Here is a 23453-nt window from a genome sequence, read left to right on the forward strand (position 1 = left end):
AGGACAACCCATAGAGAGTGTTATCTTGACATGAAAGTTTGAAGACTTTTTTTTCTAAAATCAGATATAAGGCAATGATGTCTAATGTTATCACTTATATTTGATGTGCTGGAAATTCTAACCAAAGACATGGGGGGGGGGTGAAGACAACTAACTAATGTTGATGCTATTTATTACAGTGTTTGAAAATGATACCATCTTTATATACAGACAGCATAATCGTCTTTGTAAGGCATAAGACAGTTACAAAGCAATTCCAAGAACTAATAAGTCAGTATAACTAGTTCACAGCATATAATCTTACTATTAAAATCAATCATTCTATATCAAGCACACCATACACACTACCACTGAGATCCATCCATGCCTCATTTTCTTATTGTTTTATTGTCCTCAGATCTGCACTTTATGATGTAAGATCTTTTGACCTGATAATCCAATTATTTAAAATTTGTTACTGAGAATAATTCTAATTCAACTATGATTGAGAAGTATTGTGTGAGAGAAGAACCTGTTTTCAATAACAAAAAAAAATGTTTTGCTGGAACAAAAAGAAAGAAATAATGGAACAGGAAAGACTAAATGGGGAGGGGGATAGGGGATCAGGGTAAAGGAGGAAGTAGGAGTTGTTAATACTAAAGGCTTTTGAAAATACCATATGGAAGCCTTACTACTGTAGAAGTTTCCTAAAATATATGTGCATACATGTACAAAAAGAGATAGAATGAAGTTACCCTATAACATGCAAACACCCTCTCTGTCTCAGACACCATAGACTATCAAATCCAAAGCCCAGCGGCAGATATGGGTTGCCTGTTTTTGTGTTGTTGTCATGTCTGACACCATTAACTGGGTAAAAAACCATGGTTGGCTAGGTCATAGGACCTAAGGGAGAAGCTAATGCTATTATTCTGTTAAATGGACTTAGAATTAAACTGTCCCCTAAATTCTCATCTTTATGCCCAGAGATTAGTATTCTTTTAACCCTTATTGGAGAAGCTTCTTTTCAGCAGATGGCAGTTAATACAGAGAATGACAACCGATCAGTGTACAGAGACTAGGAGATTTCAGTATACTTAATTCTAAATGGGATATCTATCTTATACTGCTACTCCAAAGCTCAAAGATTATTGAGGAAGAAAGGAGTAGAAGTATAGAAGAGTCAGAAGTTTAGAGTTCCTGTGGGGGAACAATATTGATGAACATGACAACACCACAACACACAAGATTAATAGTGAGTGTCTGGGACTCCATGATTCAGACCTATACAGGATCAAGCCACCCAAAATTTGAGCATGTATGGGAGAGGGGATCATGAAGTACCACTCCTACCTGAGGAGGTATTGTCAACTGGAGAGCGGAAGTGTTTTCTTCAGGGATGCATCCCCTGAGAAGCTACCTATGTTCCAGTAGACAGTCCTATACATCTATGAACATACAGGCAAAATAAAATAGACTCAGTGAGATGGACATGAAGTTGGGAGGGAAGTTTGGTATGGGGGATAGCAGAGGAATTGGAGGAAAGTGAATGGGGATGAATTTAATAGAATTATATTATATGCATGTATAAAAATCTTTTAAAATATGTGTGTATATATGTACCCATGCACAATTACTTGTAATTTCAGCTCTTGAGATCATAGAGACAAGACCCTAGAGTGCTTTCTAGATAGACAATCTAATTAGAACTGTGAATTCTGCACCTGGTGAGATAACCTGTCTGAAATATACAAGGTGGAGAGCCCCCAATTCCTCCCCTCCAATTCTTTCCCTGTCTCCATATTGCATCAGTTGAAAGGAACACACACACACACACACACACACACACACACACACACAAACAAGTATTTAAACAGCATAAAGAAACTTTTTGGGGTGTTGGACATCATTATCATTGTACCTGTGATGGTAGTTTTACAGGTATATATTCACATGCCAAAATTTACTAAGTTTTACACTGCAGCATTTCCAGGTTTTATATGTATAAAAGAACATAAAATAACCTCTGTGGATTAAAAACAAAGCAGGTTACATCTGTATCCATAATTTGTGTTAAGTTTCAATGGCTTAAGGGAAAGAACATAGGCTTTAAGGCAGATGGCAGAGTGGGTATGTAGAAATGGCTCCTTGTCAATACTCTTCTGAGGTGAAATTTCTCAGGCTGGTTTGAATTTAGATTAAGGTTCCTGGTTGTTTTTGAAATAGCCATATGATTATTTTTGTATCATATGAAGAAGTGAATGCATGTGGTTTCCGAAAGTATGAACTATGTACAAATAAGCTTATAATATATGCAGTTCACCGTAAAATCTTAATCCTCTGACATTTATTTCGCTCTATAAACTATTTGTTTAGTTGTTCTGGCAATTGCTCTCATGTATTCTATTTCCTGATTTCTCTATCTTAGATATTACTATCTTCTTGATATGACAAATGAGCCTTTATATCACTGATCTTCCATGGTGTCTCAATGTAGTTCCTATATTTTTAAATTCATTTATTTGTATTAGGACCATACATAGACTTTTCTTGTTCCTTAAACTATTAAATTCCCTGGTTCCCTGTCTCTTACCCCTTCAGTCTACCAACTCCTTTTGTTTGTACTTTTATTTTTTGCACTGCCAAGGGGATAACATGTTTTGTTCCCTAGCTCAGTTGGTAGAGCATGAGACTCTTAATATCAAGGTCATGGGTTTGAGCCCCATATTGGACGCCATCTGTTGCAGGGAAATATTAAAAAATAAGAATCCCATGCTACCACCAGCAAAGTACTGGCAGACAGGCAGGACTGTTCTCATCTGGACAGACTTTCTGACCTGGAACTCTGAAATCTCTCCACCTAACTCACTAAGTTCCCACGGCTGATCGCTGCCACACCAGCCCCATGTTTCTAAATTCCCACCACTAGTTGAGGTGCACTTCTCACAAACTCATGCTTTGCCACCATACCTTTCTCTCTGGAACCCAGATGAGTCATAACATGAAGGAAAACACACAGACTTAGTTTAGAATCAACAGGTAATGCAATTGCTGGGCATAAAAACTAGCATGCTAATTTATAAGCCACTCTAAGTTGAATCCTCAAGTAGCAGATCCCAATAAATCCGCCACCTAAACCAGGGGCCTTTGATACCTACTTTTGGCTTTCATCATCTTTCCCATCCAAAATCAAGTATCTGTTTCCTGCCTTTCCTCTTCTTCTCTCCAACCCAGAAGTCCCACCTACTCCTTGCCCAGAGATTGGCCCTCTGAAATCTTTATTCATCAGGGAGAGGTTCTGTCACATATAATTACCTCTATATTAAATATCCTATGCTTTAATATTTTGGTTAGTAATATAAGTTGAAAAATCAAACATTGTTTATAATAGTGTTAGCTATTAAAGTAGTTTAGACATTTTAAAAATAAATTTTAATCAAACATTTCCTTTTCATTAATTTTTAAAATATAAATTATACTTGTGTGATTTTTTTCAATTTTCTGATTCTGTTTTTTATTGTATTGTCTATGATACCTGTAAGTTTCTTTAATTTCTTCATGATTAATATAGTTATGAGCCCCTGTTTCTGCTTTTGATGGATGCTACCCTAGTTATCATTGTCAAGTTGACATAGCTCAATGCCATCTAACAAAAGAGGCTTAATTGAGGCGTTTCCTATATCAAATTAACCTGTGGACATGTCTGTGGGACTTGTCCTAATGATTACTTGATATAGGTGGGCCCAGCATAATTTGGGTTCCACTATTCATAGGCAGGTGGTACTGGGCTGTATAACAAAGCTAGATAAGCATGGGCCTTGGAGGTATCCGGCAAGCAGCAACCTCCATGGTTCTGCTATAATTTGTTGGCTGTATTTTCCAAGTCAGAAGTAATATTGTGTGGAATATTACTTGCCTTCAAGTTCCTTCCCACTCCGATGTCACTCAGTGGTAGACTGTGATCCGTAAGAATAAGATGAGGCAAATTCCTCTCCAAGTTGCTTTTGATCAAGGTGTTTTGTCACAGCAACAGACAGGAAATGATGACAGGTACCTTTCTTTTAGAGTCTTGTTTGCTTCAGTTGGATTTTGTGCTCCTCAACCTTAGCCTTACTTTCATTAGTCTCTGGCTTTAGGTCCACTGTTTCCATAAGTTAATATGTGTCGATCTTTGTCTACTCTCATATTTTATAGGATATATCCCTAAGTAACTTTGTAGGGATAGAGTGTAAAATGTGAAGTTTGAGAAATTATAAAATAAAAACATATTTCTTTTGCTGTCAGACTCAATTTAGAGTTAAGAGACAGATTACATTTTCAAAATAATTTCCATCTCGATCTTTGAAGGTGTTTCTCCATTGCTTTCTCTTAAAAATAGTTTTTCTGATAAGAGGTTCAATTTATTCAAAATCTTGTCCATTTAACTGTTGATGTTTTCCTTTCTGAAAGCTCTTAAAGACTTTATCTTTTGATTTTTCTGAACTATTAAAATGTGTCTAGTTGTTCAGGAAAGTGCCTAGCATATCTGTTTGAAGCCTATAAGACAATGAGCCACACCCATCTGCATAGTCATTATGCTTAGAAACTTACAAAGTTCATCTGTAAGTCTTTACTCTAGAGTAGTAATGTTCCTAATATGAACCTCAATTCTTTCACAGTTTATTTAATCTCTTTAGAAAAGGCTTTTTGATTTGGACGGGGAACACTTGGAACTAAATGCCTGATTACTATAGATTCTGTACATGGGGGAAAGGGGTGATTGTTCTATATGTAGATCTTCAGTAAATTCCTCATGTCCTCACAAGCACACCCTTCTTATTGGTTCTATAACTCAAACTCCAGGCCTACATGCTGCATGATGTACTATGTTCCCAGCATCTTATCCTCTTTTCATTTGTCCTTTCCAATTTTTAAACTACTCCATTGTCTCTTCAGGCAGGTCCATCCCCCATCTCCTTCTCCCTCTTCTTTTACTTCTCCCTATCATTTCCCCCTCCATCTCCACCATCATGATCCTCCTACCGTATGCTTTTAATACTTGGATTTAAAGGTCTGCACCACCATGGCTCTTGAGATTTATTTTCTATATTCTCATTTTAGAAAGCCAGTTTTATATTAAAACTAGTTTGCAATTTTATTAGCATCAAGTTAAAAAAGAATATGATTTATGTCCCCCTAAAATCCTCTCCACTGCTTAATTCTCCTAGGATATCTGAAACATTTGTTTCTGTCTCAGAATCAGTAGGGATCTATTCCTTTATTTTACCTAGTCCTTATTGGTAGGTTCTATGGTTTCCACTTTCTAGTCACTGGTTACCTCATTTTTACCCTTCTTCCATACTTGATTTTTAATATCATGGCTCAATATATTTTAATTCACATAGTTTACAGGGCTTGGATTTTCTTGAAGAATAAAACAGATTTTGTAGAATGCTGTTGACAGAGAAAATTTGAACAAGGGGGAAAGTTCTAGTTTAAAATAGATTATACAAGCAAACAATCTCATTTTGGCCACCTTGGTGCTCTGGTCTGTTAGTCCAGCTTTCTGAAGATAAAGGATAACATAATTACACAATTTTCAGTCTTTAATTCATAATCAAGAAGAAGCATTTGAACTAATTTTCTTAACACAGAGCACAGCTGGTTTATAATCTGGCCCTACTCACAAATAATCTTTAGTGATTTCCAAGTATTACAAATGGAGGTGTTTCTTTGTCCTTTAATATACCAAAATGCTTTGATCTTAAGAAGTATGAGGAATACAAATAAATGAGCAGACACTAAGGGAAGGAAGCGATATTCAGTATATACATATATTGTTGTCCTTCCTCTAAATTAAATATGTTACTTCTAAACCTTCAAGCAAAAGTCCTCTCTATATAAAATACATGCAAACTTCTTTTTTATTTGTGCTTGCAGATGCTATTTGTACAGTCTGTCACTGCCTGTATTTCTGTGTTCAACTTGTGGTCAGCTAAAAGCCTTTCTCCAAAAAAGCTTCCAAATTCCATATTATATTTCTAGCTGGTCTCTGCTGCTATTTTCCCCAGCAGCCCACAGCTATGCTGTATTATTTGAAGCTATGCTTTAGTGTATCCTTTATAATATGTCTTATGTTCTGCCTGCTTGTGGTTATGCTATAAAGCTCTCCATACCAAAGATGCTTGGTTATCCTTCTGTCATTGTGTCTCCACATATGTCACCAATGAACATAGCTTTAATGCTGATAGGCCAGCTGACTTCCAAAATCCCAGTAGTGGTGGTCCTCTCTTGCCATTTCACATTAAGCATGATTCTGACTCTAACAATAAAATAGATCAATGAGATAAATGTGACATCTGTGGTGGATATGAATTTCAAAGTCATATAAAAGCTAGACACGCTTGTATTGTCCATTGATACAAATCAACTCAAGAAGCTTGTCTTTTTCCACCTCTGTTTTGGATATCAGAAATAGAAATGAACACAGAACATTGAAAGCTGCAAGGGGTACATTTCTTTCTCTTTCATTAGTAGTCGTGTTTTTATAATAGCTCACCTTTCATTCTCTGACTTTCTTCTTACCACTGAGTTGAAAACTTTATCTCCAATAAAGTACTATCATTGCACTGCAAATAAATTGTGTGATTTTCCCTTTGTTTATGTATGTTTAAAATACTGTCTAACTCAATACCTTCCACATGCTACGTATAAAATGTTTGTTCAAAAAACAGCACTCTGAATGACCCTCTCCAGACTTATTGTTTATAATCAAAGCATGTTAAGTGTTCTTAATAAAATTAAAAGTGTGTTCAGTATCACCTTTTGATTCATTTTATATCTAAGATGTGTTTATCAAGCTCATTGGGCAATGCTGCTTCACTAATTACTACAGGAATACCCCTATCTTGCTATGATGGAAGCACTTGAAGATTTTGTTAAGCATTTAGAATATAGCTTAGTAGTAGAATGCTTGCCTAGCATGTGCAAAACCCTGTCCAAAGCCTAGCACTGCAAGGAGAAATGACTAACGTTTCAGAGGATAAATTATCTTATTTGTAAAGATGTGTGTGTGTGTGTGTGTGTGTGTGTGTGTGTGTGTGTGTGTGTGCTTGTGTACTTGTGAGCACATGCAAATATGGAGTTTCAAAGAGGGCAAATGATTCCCTGGAATGGGGTAATGGGCAATTGTGAGCTCCCTGAAATTGGTGCAAGTAACTGAACTTAGTCTTCTAAAAGGAAAGCAAGTGCTTAGCTACTCAGTCTTTTCCTCGGGCTCTTAGAACATAAGGCATTTTAATGTTTCAGAAGTCTCAGCCAGTTATTGATAGATGATAATGATGATGAAATGACGTTGGATATAATAAGAAAGATAGATTAAATAAATTAACTCCAGAATATTGAAAGATAAAAGTTTTAAAAGTAAATGATGTACTAATTTTAGAGAGCCTGATATGCACATGTCTCCTGTTCAGAGACATGAAGTATTGACTTTCTATAACCTGATTAAGATTGACAGAAGAAAAGGTAAAAAAAAAAACACTAGCTGTCCTGGAACCCTGTTTCACAAAGGGAAAAAAAAGACAACTTAGTCTTTTCAGTCTAGGTTGTAAACTAGTTACAGAACAAATGATGCAGAAGTCTTTTGAAATGTGGCTTGGGGATTGTATGTGTTACAATTCCCTAAAGAGAAAATTTGGGTCAGGTTATTGAATTGCACCTCAAGCCTACTCAATCTAAATTTAGTGGAGGGGAGTTGGAGGCCTGGGATTCTGTACTTTTAATATTCATATGTAGTGATTCTGATGTATATAAAGGTTTGAAAACACTCACCTACAAAGTCTCTCAGTTTTAGGATCCTATCAATTTGATTCATATTAAACATATAACAGTTAGCCTGTCCCTTCTGGTTAGTCTCCAAAACAGGCTCAATTAGGATAAAATCATACTGCGGATTCAACTGTATTACTGCATTGTAATGCAGTTTGAATGTAGACTCCCTAAAAATTCAGGTATTGCTCATAAGATGACATCATCAGATGGGAGGACTCTTAAGATTTAATTAGGCATGTGAGTCCCTTCCTTATAAATGTGATTAAGTCCATATAAAAGAGTCTTAGTTAAATAGTCTGTTCTTCTTCCCTTCTGTTATCTATCTTGCAGCACATAGTATTCCTTCCTTCTGGATGATGCACTAATAAGGCACCATCTTGGAAATAGAGTTCACCCCTCACCAGTCATCTTAACATTAATTTTGTCTTTTCAGCTCCCAAAACTATGAGAACATGAAATTTTGTGCTTCATAAATTACCCAGGTTCAAGCACTTTGTTTCAGCAGCAAAAAAAAATGACTAAGATAGTTTAGTTATTCTCTTAACAGGGAGATATTTATTAGGGGCCTACTATGTGCTAGGACCATGTCTAGGCACTAGTTATAAAAAAAATGGATGAGATGTGCTACTTCCCTCAAAAGGCTTATGAGTCATTTCCTGTGAATCATCTAGTACAATCCAGTATGTTTGCAATGGAATAGAAAATGAATTAAATTCAATTCATTCTATGCCATGTAAAAAGTATCCAATAAATTTGTGGGTGTTTGATATTAGAGAAAAAAAGGGTTTGTAGTAGTGATCCCTAGAGAGTCACTACAGTAATGTATGTATCCTTTGTGTCTCACTATTAACAAATTGTTTCTAGCTGTGATCCTTGTAATCTGCAGGTGCTGTTTACCATGTAATTTTACCATGAGAAACAAGAATGTAATCACATAATAAAGTGTAAAGAATTAGATTTTCTTCCCCTTGAGCAAAATGCCTGACTGTGGCCAACATTCCTGGTGATCTTTCCTTGTGCAATAGGAAAGCAATCTTCTGAAAGAGAGGAGGATTTTGTTCATATTCTACACAGTGCCTCTGGAGACCATGCTAATGAATGCAGAACTAAAGCTAAAATTCAAACTTCTTGTATGATGTTTTTTTCTTTACTATTATGCTATATAGAATATAGTTTTCCCTCCTGTCTTTAATTGAGGCTCAAATAGGGCTCTGTGAATAGGGAATCATTTTGATTAAAACGTGTTTTGTATTGTTTTCTTTCAGTGTCTGAGAAAATATAACCTATTCAAAGAATCTTCGTGTTCAAGCAATCCCTTTCTAATGAACACTTGACTTATAAATATCCTGTACCACTAACAGCTTCTCTTTAACAGACTTTGAGAAATTCCTACACCTGTGGAAACTGGAATTGTTTCCATTGACTGCATAAATTTATTTATCCCCCAGCACTCCTGTTCTGGAAGGTTGAATTCTTGTAAGCTATCATCAGACACTTTAGAACAATTAATATGTGGACAGCTTCTCTTTCTGCCACCACCAGGATATAAGAACAAACAAAATTCCATACCAGACCTCACACGGAAGTTGTGTTTAAGAGGAAACCCAATGCATATGAAGACATGTCTGGGGCTGTAGTTGGTGATTGTGGGGAGGTTCTCCATTTACATTTTGAGTCCTTTATCCCAGCAATATCATTATATTTTAATAATATACCCTTCTAGAATTGGAGTATAGGCAGACTCATATTGCAGCCACAATTCAAGTAGTAAGCAAATGGTCTCTAATCCAGTCAAGGTGCATCTTACCGAAGGCACCATTGCTGCCTGTTCATTATTTTTACATGAGCTTAATTGGTGTTTTAAATAGATGACAAGCCTGTAGCCACAAATTTGAAGGACTTAGAGAGTACACTCTTAGGTGGGTGACTTGAAATATAGTAGTTGACAACAAGGTGAGAGTAGAAAAGAAATTTAAGAACTCAAAAGAACAGTCATAATGAAACACTCTTTTATATCTACCAGAATGAAAAAAAAGAAAAATTACTGACATTACCAAGTATTAGTGAAGATGGAAAACACCAGGACTCATATACATAGATGGTGGGCTCATAAAGTGCTGCAGTCACTCTAGAAAGCAATGTGGTACCTATCGAATAACCCAGAGGGTCAATTCTTAAATGTCTTTCCATGAAAAATGAGGTTGTATCTGCACAAAACTTATACATAAATGTTTGCATCAGCTTTATTTGTTATAGCCTCAATTAGAAATAACCCAGATGTACATCCGTAGGAGGATGCACTTAAGAACAAAATAACTCTATGCTGCAAATGCATGGATATTTTAATATCTTGGAAAGAGGACTTGAAAGAACATAAGAGCTAGAGTTCTGGGAAACACTGTTTTCTGGACAGGACATGGATATAACACTGATGAACTCATAGCATCTGCAGTTACCTACATAAGATCAGTATAACCCTGGACCCATTAGCATTCCAGCATGGATAAGTGAGGGCCACAGGATAATGTCCTGAGGAGCTATTGGAAGTAAATGGATACTGGATGAGGAGGAGTTTATATTTTTCAGGGATTAGCCACTGGTAAGAAGGCCAGACTCCATTAGTAACACCATACACATGCACATGCAGGCATGCCCAAAGAAATTCAAAAGAGTTAAAAGGAGAAATAAGATAAAGAAATACACAACACTAGGAATAGGACATGCTGTGAAGAAGTTTCAGAGAGAATAGGAATAAGAGAAAGATATGGCAAAAAATGGTATAAGAAATTACTCATCAGTTAATCACCAGCCTATGTTTATCAAGACATCACCTCAGACAGTTCTAGTTGGGCTTCTATTGTTCTTTTTCTATGACCTTGAAATTTTCAGGCTAAGAAAGAGGGAAGGCCCAAGTATATTTGAATCACAATTAGAAGAGAGAATAATATAGACCTAGGAGGGACAGAAATGGGTGAGAGATGAGCTGGGGCTGGGAATGGGGATGTCAGCATCAGGAGTGGGGAGGGACAGAAGAGAGGGCCAGGTGGCCAGGATAATGAATGGGTATCTGCAGTTGGTGGAAGTCATTGTGGGGTCTTCTTTAGGATGTGCTCAGAGATGGGGTGTGGGGGAGGCTCCCAGGGGTAACCTTAGCTTAGACTCATAGCAGTGGGGATATGAAACCTGAAGAGGCAACCTCCTGTAGCTAGACAGTGCCCCCAGTATAGCAACAGAGACACCAACCCAGAAAACTTTCGACTGAAAATTTTATCCTGTCTACATGAAATGCAGGGATAAGTGGAGAGCAGAGTTGGAGGGAATGGCCAACCAGCAACCCACACAATTTGACACGCATCCAGTGGGAAAGCACAAATTCTTGACATTGTTAGTGATACTCTGTTATGGTTGCAGACAACAACCTAGAATAACTCTTAGTTGGGAAGCTCCACCCAGCAGCTGACCAAAAAGTTGTAGAGACCCACAGCTAAACATTGGACAGAGCTTGGAGACTCTTATGGAAGAGTTGGAAGAAGAATTGAAGGGTCACAGGAAAATCAACACAGTCAAGTGACCTGAACCCTTGAGGGCACCCAGAGACTGAACCACCAACCAAAGTGGATATATGTGCTGGACCTGATGCCCCCCACTTATGTGGCAGATATGCAGCTCAGTATCCATGTGGGTCATCCAAAAACTGGTGGAGGGCCTGTCCATAAATTGGTTCCATGTTGATAGAATCCATTCCCCTAAGTGTACTGCCTTGTCTGGCCTTAGTAGAATAAGATATGCCTAGCCCTGCAGAGAAATGTTATGCTAAGTAGGGGAACCTCAGGGGGTCCTGCAGCCTCCCAGGAGAGAAAGCAAGGGAAATGGAGGAGAATATTTGTGAAGGGGGTGGGGGACATCAATCAGAATGTAAAGTGAATAAATAAATACCAAAAAATGGAGTAAATAGAATGAAAATAAATTATACGTGTGTGTGTGTGTGTGTGTGTGTGTGTGTGTGTGTGTGTATGAAGCTGTCAAAGAAAAATTTAAAAATTCAAGGGACAGAGTTTTACAATAAATACTACCAACTATTAAAAGCTAATGGAATGCTTGTACATATAATAACAGGAATTAATGTCATTGGCATACTGAATGAAAAATAATGCGTATGCATATGTGAAACTTTAGTTTTGGATGGGAGAAATTAAACTGTGACAACAGAAATCAGATCTGAAGTCATCTTGGATAAGAAGATACTAGAAAATAACTAGAAAGGATATAAAGGAAACTTGTCTAGTCATGGAAATGTTCATATCTTGAGCTGAATAGAGATTACAAGGATGTGTCAAATCTCTTGCTTTAAAATAACGTTTTTATTATAGGTAAAAATATATCTCCATTTTGATATGGTGAAAAATCTCTTCACCTGACCCCTGCTATTGATTTGCATAAATTCCTTAACCTGATCTAATTCCATTACCACTCCCTCCTCCCACCCCATCGCCCATTCATCTCTTACCATTTCTCTCTACATCCTACCATTTATTCTAAGTTACAAGTAGTTTTAGAAATTGTATTTGCTTTTTCCTCTGGGACTTTTTCTTTTTAACTTTAACTGCATTTATTTTATGCTGAATTTATTCCCGTGCCGTGAGCTTTTGCTTCTTCAGTTCCTTCTGGGTTATCTTTTTCTTCTGTGAAACCTCCTCTTCTGGCTTTGGAACAATCTGTTCCTTCTCAGTGAGGATCATCTCAATGTGGCAGGGGGAGCTCATGTATGGGTTAATCCTGCCATGAGTTCTGTAGGTTCGCCGGCGCATCTTAGGTGCCTTGTTCAATGACTAGAGAATCTACATCTAAACCCTCAAGTTCAGCATTACTCTCTGCATTCTTAAACATAGGCAGCAAAAACTCAGCACTCTTTTTTGGCCACCACCCCTGCGTCCAGCCCCACTGTTTGGCCTGGGTGCACCTACCAATGCCACCATTATAATGCCAAAACGGCACACATTGCTTCTTTAAAGTGACATCCTTCAGATACTTGGTGACTTTTTGGATATGCATACCCTTGATGGCCTGGACAGTTTCCCGGGTGTTCTTAAAATGAACATGAAGGTTTGAACCTCTGGATTTGCATGAGTTGTGGGGTTTTCTGGGTCAAGAGAGTAGCAAACCATCTTTACAGGTCACCTCTAGCCGCTTACAAGAAGAGCTTCTCTGGGACTTTTAATACAATGCTCCTTTTATCTGGAATTCTTTTTCCATTTTCCATTTTTCACTAAATACTTTCCATCATTCAGGGCCCATGATGTTAACATCTTCTCTAAGAAGCCTCTTTTATTAGTAATCTATAGTAGGTGCTTCCCTCTTGCCCACCAGGTGATCACAAGCTACTTTTTAACAAAGCATGTATTCATCTGTAATGTAATTATAGTAACAAAAGCCCCTCAGGATTGTAGTAGACTGGCGTCATTGAGTGTAAGAGCAAATAGGCCTTCACTTATTCTGCAAAGCCTTGAAATTAAAGTAAATTCTATCCAAAATAGCCTAGGTACTAGCATTCAAAGCTATAAAATAATGAATAAATAATTATGTAGATAGATGGATAGATAGATAAAAAGTAGTTAGTTATAAAAATAAATAGGTAGATAGATTAAAGTGCTCAGTTATAAAAATAAATAGATGGGTGGATGATAGAGAGATTAAATAGATAGATAGATAGATAGATAGATAGATAGATAGATAGATAGATAGATAGATAGATAGATAGATGAGTTGGTTTGGGGATTTGATTTTTTCAGGGGATTTTTGGGGGATTGAGTCTTTATTTTATGTATTTATTTGATTGTTTGTTTTCTAGCCCCAGTTTTATTAAGTAGCACAGCCTGACCTTAGGATTATGATCTTCTGTCTCAGCCTCCAGAATACTGGGACTATGAATATGGGCTGCAATACCTGGCAGGGTTGAGATCTTATTTTAAGTGCCAGTTTGATTTTCTATTACTAGTGTTGTATTAGAACATTTATATAGTGGTTTTAGTGACATTTCTGTGGGCCTAACCAGATTTTTTTTGATTCTGTGGAAATATACATTTTATATTCCAGTCCAATGACTCCAAAATACTAACCAGTTGAACCATGCAAGTATGCATGTGTAGATGGGTGCATGTGGAAGATCCCCAGTGTCAGGATGAATATAAATATACATATTTAGAGGGCAAGTTGATTGCATATTCATTTAGCAAAACATTGAAATAGTCAGCTTCCACCTAGGGCCTGTGACTTCCCCAACCATGGACTTTTGAATAGATTTCCAGTACCAAGCATGCATTTTTCCCTATGAGATAGACCTCAAATCCAATCAGAAAGCAACATGTTGCCCTCAACTATTGCAGCAGTGGGCAGTTCTTGTCTGAATGGTCAGTTTTACTATATGCAGTTTCCATAAATGGATAAGACCATTGATATTTCTCCCTAAATAACCTCTATAGCATCTTCCAATATGAATGCTAGCCACCAGAGAGTATGTTTCAAGCTAAGTTTCAACTTGATTTCTCTGGATCCTCTACCCCTAGGTGTATTCTGTCTTCAACAATAGGTTCTTAACATCTAGTTTTGATAGGTAACAAAGAGCAATGGGCAATAGCCTGTATTGTTTTAGGGGAGTCTGTGGGATCCCTGGAGAAGAGCCACTTCATGTGAATCAGTGTAAATGTTTTAAAATGGAATGTGATTGTTAATATATATGTTATATATATATATATATATATATATTCATTTATTCTTTGATACTTAATAAATAAATCTATTCTTTAGATTGTGCTTAAGGTTACTGGATATAATTGTTTGATATAAAAATGAATCACAGGAATTTAAACAAAGGTTATATATAGAATGTAAGGGTTTTCATGGGGCCAGCCCATGTTTTTAACTAATAAATGCACCATACATGGAGACTCTATAATTACTGTTTTTCCAGCTGACAATAGAATGAAAACCCATTCAAGTTCCAAAATAACTAAAGTATCTAAAAGTAGTAATATCTAGCATTTATTGGGTATGTATTATGTAAGCAGGTCCTGTAGTGATCCTATAGCTGCTTCAGGAGTAAAGTGCTATTATCATCCCTATTTTCTTTTTCTTTCTTTTTTAAATTACTTTTTGATTTTGTTTAATTGGTTAATTTATTTATTTACATTTCAAATGTTATTCCCCTTCCCACTTTCTCCTTTGAAACCCCCTATTCCATCTTCCCCACCTCCGTGCTTCTAAGAGGGTGCTCCCCTACTCACCCACTCCCACCTCCCTGACCTAGCATTCCCCTATGCTGGGGCATAGAGCCTTAACAGGACCGAAAGCTCCCCTCCCACTGATGCCAGATAAGACAATCCTCTGCTATATAAGCAGCTGGAGCTAAGGGTCCCTTCATGTGTATTTGGTTGGTGGTTTAGTCCCTGGGAGCTCGGTGGGGGGGATTCCTTGATATTGTTGTTCTTCCTGTGTGGTTGCAAACCCCTTCAGCTCCTTCAGTCCTTTAACTTCTCCTTTGGGGTCCTGAGATCGGTCAGATGTTCAGCTGCAAGGATCTGCATCTGTATTGGTCAGGATCTGGCAGAGCCTCTCACAGGACATACATTTTTATTGGATATATTTATTTACATTTCAAATGGTATCCCCTTTCCCGGATTCCCCCTCCATACCCTGTATCCCATCCACCCTCCCTCTGCTTCTGTGAGGGTGTTCACCCACCTACCCAAACCCTCATGCCTCCCTGCTCTGGCATTCCCCTACACTGTGGCATCTAGCCTTGGCCAAGCAGGGGCTTCTCCTCCCATTTATGCCAAACAAGGCCATCCTCTGCTACAAGTACAGCTGGAGCCATAGGTTTGTCCATGTGTACTCTTTGGATAGTGGTTTAGTCCCTGGGAGCTCTGTTTGGTTGGTATTACTGCACTTTCATTGGGGTCCTTGCGTTCAGTCCCATGGTTAGCTGTAAGCATCATCCTCTGTATCAGTATGGCTCAGGCAGAGCCTCTGAGGAGGCATCCTTATCAGGCTCCTGCCAGTAAATACTTCTTGGCATTAGCAATAGTGACTGGGTTTGGTGGCTACATATGTGGTGGATCCCCAGGTGAGGCAGTCTCTGGATAATCTTCTGTGAATGCTTTCTTGGGTATTCCAAGCTTTTTGGGCTAGTATCCACTTATAAGTGAGTACATACTACCATGATTGTTCTTTTGTGACTGCGTTACCTCACTAGGGATGAGAGCTTCTAATTCCATCTATTTGCCTAAGAAATTCATGAAGTCATTGTTTTTAATAGCTGAGTAGTACTCCATTGTGTAAATGTACCAGAAATTTTGTATCCATTCATCTGTTGAAAGACATCTGGGTTCTTTCCAGCTTCTGGCTGTTATGAACACAGTGGAACATGTGTCCTTGTTATATGTTGGAGCATATTTTGGGTATATGCCTCTGTACCAATACCATGCATTTTTTTATAACAAATGATGTGAAATACAGCTTGAGGTCAGGGATGGTGACTTTCCCAGAAGTTCTTTTATTGTTGAGAATAGTTTTCCCTATCCTGTTTTTGTTGTTGTTGTTGTTTTTGTTGTTGTTGTTGTTTTTGTTGTTATTTCAAATGAATTTGCAAATTGCTCTTTCAAACTCTATGTCAAGATGGCACTTTTACTATATTAATCCTGCCAATCCTTGAGCATGAGAGATCTTTCCATCTTCTGAGATCTTCAATTTCTTTCTTCAGAGACTTGAATTTTTTTGTTATGTGGATCTTTCACTTGCTCCATTAGAGTCACACCAAGGTATTTTATATTATTTGGGACTATAGTGAAAGGTGTTGTTTCCCAAATATCTTTCTCAGCCTCTCTATACTTTGAGTAGAGGAAGGCTACTGATTTGTTTGGATAAATTTTATACCCAGGCTCTTTGTTGAAGTTGTTATCAGCTTTAGAAGTTCTCTGGTGGAATTTTTGGTGTCACTTAAGTATACTATCATATCATCTGGAAATAGAGATAATTTGACTTCTTTCTTTCCGACTTGTATCCTGTTGACCACCTTTTGTTGTCTAATTGCTCTGGCTTCGAGTACTATGTTGAATAGGTAGAAAGAGAGTGTGCATCTCGTCTAGTCCCTGATTTTAGAAGGATTGTTTCAGTTTCTCTCCATTTATTTTGATGTTGCTATTACTGGCTTGCTGTATATTGCTTTTACTATGTTTAGGTATGGGCCTTGGATTTCTGATTTTTTTTTCAAGACTTTTAAAATGAAGGGGATGTTTAATTTTGACAAATGCTTTCTCAGCATCTAATAAGATGATCGTGTTTTTTTTTTTTTCTTTGAGATTTCTTATATAGTGGATTACATTGATGGATTTCCATATACTGAACCATCCTTGCATCCATGGGATTGTGCATACTTGATTATGATGGATGATCCTTTTAATGTGTTCTTGATTCAGTTGGCACAATTGTGGCTTCATAGCAGCAATTGGGTAGTGTTCCCTCTGTTTCTATTTTATGGAATAGTTTGGAGAGTTTTGGTTTTAGGTCTTCTATGAAGAAGGTCTGATAGACTTCTGAACTGAACCCATCTGGTCCTGGGCTGTTTTGGTTGGGAGACTTTTGATGACTGCTTCTATTTCTTTGGGGTTTATTGGACTGTTTAAATGGTTTATCTGATCCTGATTTAACTTTTGTACCTGGTATCTGTATAGAAAATTGTTGGGGAATTGAGTCCATTTATGTTGAGAAATATCAGGGACCAATGATTGTTGTTTTCTGTTATTTTTATTGTTAGAGATGGAATTTTGTTTATGTGATTGTCAATTATGGTTTAGTTGACAGAAGATTACATTCTTGCTTTTTATAGGGTGTAGTTCTTGTCCTTGTGTTCAAGTTTTCCATTTACTATCCTTTTTAGGGGTAGATTTTTAGAAAGATATGTATAAATTTGGTTTTGTCATGAAATATCTTGGATTCTCCATCTATGTTAATTGAGAGGTTTGCTAGATATAGTAGCCTAGGCTGGCATTTATGTTCTCTTAGGATCTGTATATTTGCCCAGAATATCATAGATTTCATATTCACTGTTGAGAAGTCTGGTGTGGTTCTGATAGGTCTGTCTTTATTGGGTTATTTGACCTTTATCCCTTACTGTTTTTAATATTATTTCTTTGTTTTCTGCATTTTGGTGTTTTGAATATTATGTTAATGGAGTGATTTCTTTTATGGTCCAGCCTATTTGGAGTTCTGTAGGCTTCTTGTATGTTTATGGTTATCTCTTTTGTTAGATTAGGGAAGTTTTCTTCTGTAATTTTGTTGAAGATATTTACTGGCCCTTTAAGTTGGGAATCTTCTCTCTCTTCTATGCCTATTACCCTTATGTTTGATCTTCTCATTGTGGCCTAGATTTCCTGGGTTAGGAAAGTTTTTTGGGTTAGGGGCTTTTTGCATTTTGCATTTTCTTTGACAGTTGTGTCAATATTTTCTATGGTATCTTTTGCACTTGAGATTCTCTCTTTTATCTCTTGGATTCTGTTGGTGATGCTTGTGTCTATGACTCCTGATCTCTTTACTAGGTTTTCTATTCAGGGTTTTCTCCCTTTGTTATTTCCTTATTGTTTATATTTCATTTTTAGATGGATGATTTTGTTCAATTTCTTACCTGTTTTGTTTATTTTTGTGTTTCCTTTTAAATGCTTCTACTTGTTTACCTGTGTTTCCCATATTTCTTTGAAGGAATTATTTATGTTCTTCTTAAAGTTCTCTAGCATCTTCATGAGTTGTGATTTTAAATCAGAATTTTGCATTTCCAGTGTGATGTGGTTTCCAGGACTTGCTGTAGTGGGGGAACTGGGTTCTGATGATGCCAAGTGGCCTTGGTTTCTGTTGCTCAGGTTCTTGGATTTGCCTTTCCATCTGTTTATCTCTGGTATTCGCTGATATTGCTGATTCTGACAGTGGCTCGACCCTTCTATAAACCTATGTGTCAACATTACTGGGGGGCTAGCTCTCTCCCAGCAAGGTCTGGGTAGAAAGAGCTGTGGCACAGGGTCAGCACAGGGCACAGACAGAAAGTGGAAGGGTCCTGTCCCAGACTGTTCCTCGGTCCCTGTGTTCTGAGTGCTCTGGGGGAGGAGGGATACCCTGTACTCTCAAATGTGTCAGCACTCCTGTGAGCCCAGCTCTCTCCCATAGAGGTCTGAATATAGAGAGCTGTAGCAGTGTCAGGTCTGGGCACAGGCCATCATCCTTATTTTTAAATGATGAAATGAAAGCTTAAGAAATTTGTTCCATGTTACACAGCAGTAGGGTCCAACTCTAAACCTCTGTGCATTGTTTACCTTATGCACATCTTCTCACCTCAAGTATATAATTAATAAAACTATGGTTATCATTAGTTAAACCAGACCCATTCACATAGCAAACATATTATATTACTATGAAAATGGTTATAAGGTAGAAGAGGACTAAAATATCAAAATGAGTACTTTTTAATACAAGATTTCATTCAGATACATTATTGTATAAAATATAAGTAGCTGAATGAAAACAGGTTTATGTTTTCCTTAAAAACTGCCAAACAGAATAGGAAAAATAAACAACTTTTGTTTTTCAGTTAAATGAGTCTTCTAGACCACATGTTCTGGAGTTTGGGCAAAGGCAGAGGATTGTAGTGTACTTTACCATGACTTAAATCCCATAAGACATTTGACATACTGGCACCCCAGTACTGTGCTCTCTGCTCTAGAAACAAGTTAAAAGCAGAGCATAAATAAGACCATGACAAAATCAGATGTATGCGATAATGAAGTCCAAGGGGTAATAGAAAATCCAAGGCTAATTCCGGATATCCATCAGTAATATGGAAGGAAAATTAGAAATTTATGGCAAATCCCAGAAGTGTGTGGACAAATGTAACCTGAGAGATTTCTCATAGTGCTAGTCAGAGCAATATAGAGAGGCTTCAGATATTAACCAAATAGTCATACCTACGTGATAAGAATAGTAATGATTCCATGATTAAAGTCACTTGAAATGTAGAAGGAAATATAGGCTCAGACTTTAGATATATGAAATTTAAGGAAAAGATGGAATATTATTGAAAGCCAGTTGGCTTGTTTTTTTTTATATAGGATATAGCTAACAAGGGCCAACCTTTTGACACATCTACTTGTTGATTTTACAGATGGCACTCCTGAATTTTTTCTTTCCTGATGAAAAGGCATATTCTGAAGAGGAAAGTAGGCGTGTTCGCCGCAATAAAAGAAGCAAAAGCAGTGAAGGAGCAGATGGTGAGTCTACTCATGTGCTTTTCTCTGTAATGTGTTAATAAAAATATTCTTTATTCTCATGTATTATCTAAGAATCATAGATTTCTCCAGCCTAGGCTGCTAATCAATCTTTTAACATAAAACTAACAATAGGCAGATCCTTCATACTCTTATTCCAGATACTTTCAGTCTCTTTTCAGTATGTTTGGAGGCCATGGTAGCAATTATACCCCTCAAGGTCATTCTACATAAGGACCTACTCTCTCCTGGTGACATACTATATCAGCTATGTCTACCAAGAAAATTTCATCCTATCTTTGAAGCTGATAGTGTTTTTCCATGCTGGCATTTATAGGATGTATTGTTTTCAATGATAATTTTAACAGTTTTGGTATCTGTTACTATGCCCAAATCTAAATCAAAGCATGTAGCATTACTCTGGAAGTTCCTTGAGAACAACGATCCCTTCCCCTTACATAACCCTATAATACATCCTAGTATTTGTCTCACCATTAGTATCATAATGTAACTTGACAGTGTTTACTGTCCCTTTGGCTAGGCAGTGATTCACCCAGGAAAACCGTCTCCATTATGGGTGTAATAGCTTTGAGTTAACTAGTAGTACATTCAGGGAATGACAAAATGTTGAGGTAGCTCCTGGGCAGGGACTTTGAATCACTTTATTTCAGTGTTACTCTGTCAGTTGACAGAATGCTATCCCTTTGGCACAGAGGTTTATAGGATACATAGCTCTGGGCTGTTGAAAAGTCATCTAGATTCAAAGACAATGTGTCTGGCTACATCTGCTGATGATATGTGTCTGTAGGGGTTTACAAAGCAATATGATTTTATAAAGATGAAAATGAGATTTTTTTAAGCTGACATTTGTCAGTGTGAGTAAGGGCTAATGATGGAAGTAGTTCCATAAAGCAGAAACAATTGAAGAGATGAGACTAGTATTGCCTTAGAGTTAAGGACAAAGAGTTCCAGGGGATCATGGAATTGTCTAAGGCATTTAACCTTTCACCTGGGAGGCTGTAGAACCATTTCTTTAGATATGATGAGTATCTCAATGAGTTAAAAGGTAACAAACTAATCCAAATATCTTTTTGGAAAGTTATTTTTGATATTCTGCTGGCTATGTACTGTGTTTATCTGATACAATCTAAAATTATTTACTGAGTAAATAGATGCAATTTATATCACACTAGGATTAAAAAACACTAGAAGATCTGTGTTTGTTTGGTTAATGTTTATATTCTTATCATGTAGACAAGGACTAGGTAAATGACAGACGTCAGCAAATATTTCTGATTCCCCAGGGGACTTCTTTTTTAGTGAAGAAATAAACAGAAAACAGTGTGGTGAAAAGTGCTGTGAAGAAAGATATAGCAAAGAAACAGTGAGAGAGGATAATGGAGTATACTGTACAGTGATTGTAGGGGGTCTCTGAGGACAGATAGAAGGGGTATCAGTGATAAATATAGTTCAAGTTTGTGACATATTTGAAAGAGTTTCTCTTTCTGAAGCTAATGACTATGTGCAATGAATATATATTAGTATTTTAATTAAAAATACCAAAACATAAAAGAATTTAACTAGGCCTGTTAAATTTTTGATGCCCATTTAGATAGCCAAAGAGATATAATTCAACATCATTATCTCAAGATAATGAACGAGTTCTGTTTTATACAAATATAGAACTTCCCAATAAAGAAGTGAGTCTGTTAGTAATTAATTTTAAGTCTAACGTTATTTGATGTTACAATGCAAGTTTAGATTATCTATCTCAAGTTTGCCTCAAAAGTATCAAAGAAAAGTGATTTGCCTTAAATAGTTAAAATTTTATTTTAAAAAAAAACAGTTTTCAAAGATCAAAACAGGAATAAGGGCCAGCATGATGGCTCAGCAGGTAAAGGTCTTACTGTGAGTCTGACAACCTGAGTTCAACTCCTAGTATCCACATGGCAGAAGATGAGCACCCACTCCTATAAGCTGTCCTCTGACTTCCACTTGCATCATAGAATGCACATGCATACACACACACACACACACACACACACACACACACACACACACACACGAACACAGGAATACAGGTACAGACACTAAAAACAGAAACACATTTAAACACAGAAGAAAATAATTTTAATTTTCTATTAGTTGTATACTCTATTGATACCCTCAGATTGAACTTCAATTCCAAAACTATTTTACTGTTTGTTATTTAATAAGGCTTTTACCTACAATTGAAGGGAGTAAAAGATGAACAGGGCCTCAGAGAAGTTTACAGAGAAGCGTTGGTAAAGGAACTGGTAGATTAGATTTATAGGCAAGAGGTAAGGATGAAGCACATATATGATAATGTTGATAATATTTCTCCTTAAAAGATAGAATCTTAGCTAAGAAAACATTTCTATAAGCTTGATCTGTAGGCAAGTCTATGGAGTATTATTGTTTAGTGACTGATGTGAGAGGGCCTAGTTCACTGTTGGAAGTGCATCCCTGGGCAAGTGGTCCTGATTGTTGAGCAAGCCATGAAGAGCAAGCCAGTAAGCAGAATTCTTTCATGGCTCTGCTCCAGTTCCTACCTTAAGGTTCCTGTACTGAATCCCTGCCTTGACTTCACTCAGAGAGGAGTGTAACCTGAAGAGTTGTAAGAAAAAATAAACCCTTTCTTACCCAAGTTGCTTTTTTTTGGTCATATATGCTTTATTACAGCAATGGAAACCATAACTAAGACACTGACTTTCCTGTTCCATTGGTCTCTTATATTAGATGATTAAAAGCATAACCTAGGCATTATTTGCCTTACCTTCAAAAGAAAAGCAGGGCCATCAATATAGCTGAAAAGGTAAAGGCACTTGTCAACAAACCTGATAACCTGAGTTCAATATTCTGAGGCAATATTTGATAGAAGAAAAGAGAACTGACTCCTGATATTTGTAGGCTACCCTTCACACATGGTACATGTATGCACACATATGCATGTGTGCCCATGCGAGTGTGCGAGCACGGGCGTGCGCGCACACGCGCGCACACACACACACACACACACACACACACAAATATGTGTTGAGGATGGAAAGCTGGCTGAACAGTTAAAAGCATTTGCTGTTCTTATATGAGTACCAAGGTTCAATTCCAAGCACCCATACTGGGCAACTCACAACCATGTATAATTCATATTTCAGGTGATCTGACACCTTCTGACCTCTGAGGGCACTTTCATGCATGCAGTCTACTACATATACTCACACACACATAGATACGCATAAAATTAAATAATTAATACAATAAATGTTAGCTTTTCTTTTAGAAGATAGTAGCTATCTTCAGGATGTATCAAAATTTTCTAACCTGCAATTTAAAACTGAT

The 23453-nt window shown here is 37.1% G+C and overlaps 1 protein-coding gene and 1 pseudogene across 9 annotated transcripts in view; one reads left to right on the plus strand and one right to left on the minus strand.

Moving 5' to 3' along the window:
• The window catches only part of EDA (ectodysplasin A), a gene marked incomplete at both ends in the record, with an annotated part of 368129 nt that overhangs the window by 254274 nt on the left and 90402 nt on the right, over positions 1-23453 (plus strand). For 7 of the 8 annotated variants that reach the window (XM_080911010.1, XM_080911012.1, XM_080911015.1 and 4 more), the window contains one exon: positions 19991-20096. In XM_080911010.1, coding sequence (XP_080767136.1) covers positions 19991-20096 — 106 coding nt within the window. Of the gene's footprint in view, positions 1-19990; positions 20123-23453 lie in introns of all 8 variants that reach the window. The other variant, XM_080911011.1, reaches the window with a different exon arrangement.
• LOC308415984 (large ribosomal subunit protein uL22-like) lies at positions 12417-12956 on the minus strand (annotated as a pseudogene). Its single transcript has one exon. The product of its transcript is annotated as a large ribosomal subunit protein uL22-like (transcript).

This window comes from Micromys minutus, assembly GCF_963924665.1.
Source record: "Micromys minutus genome assembly, chromosome: X".
NCBI classification, from domain to species: Eukaryota; Metazoa; Chordata; class Mammalia; order Rodentia; family Muridae; genus Micromys; species Micromys minutus.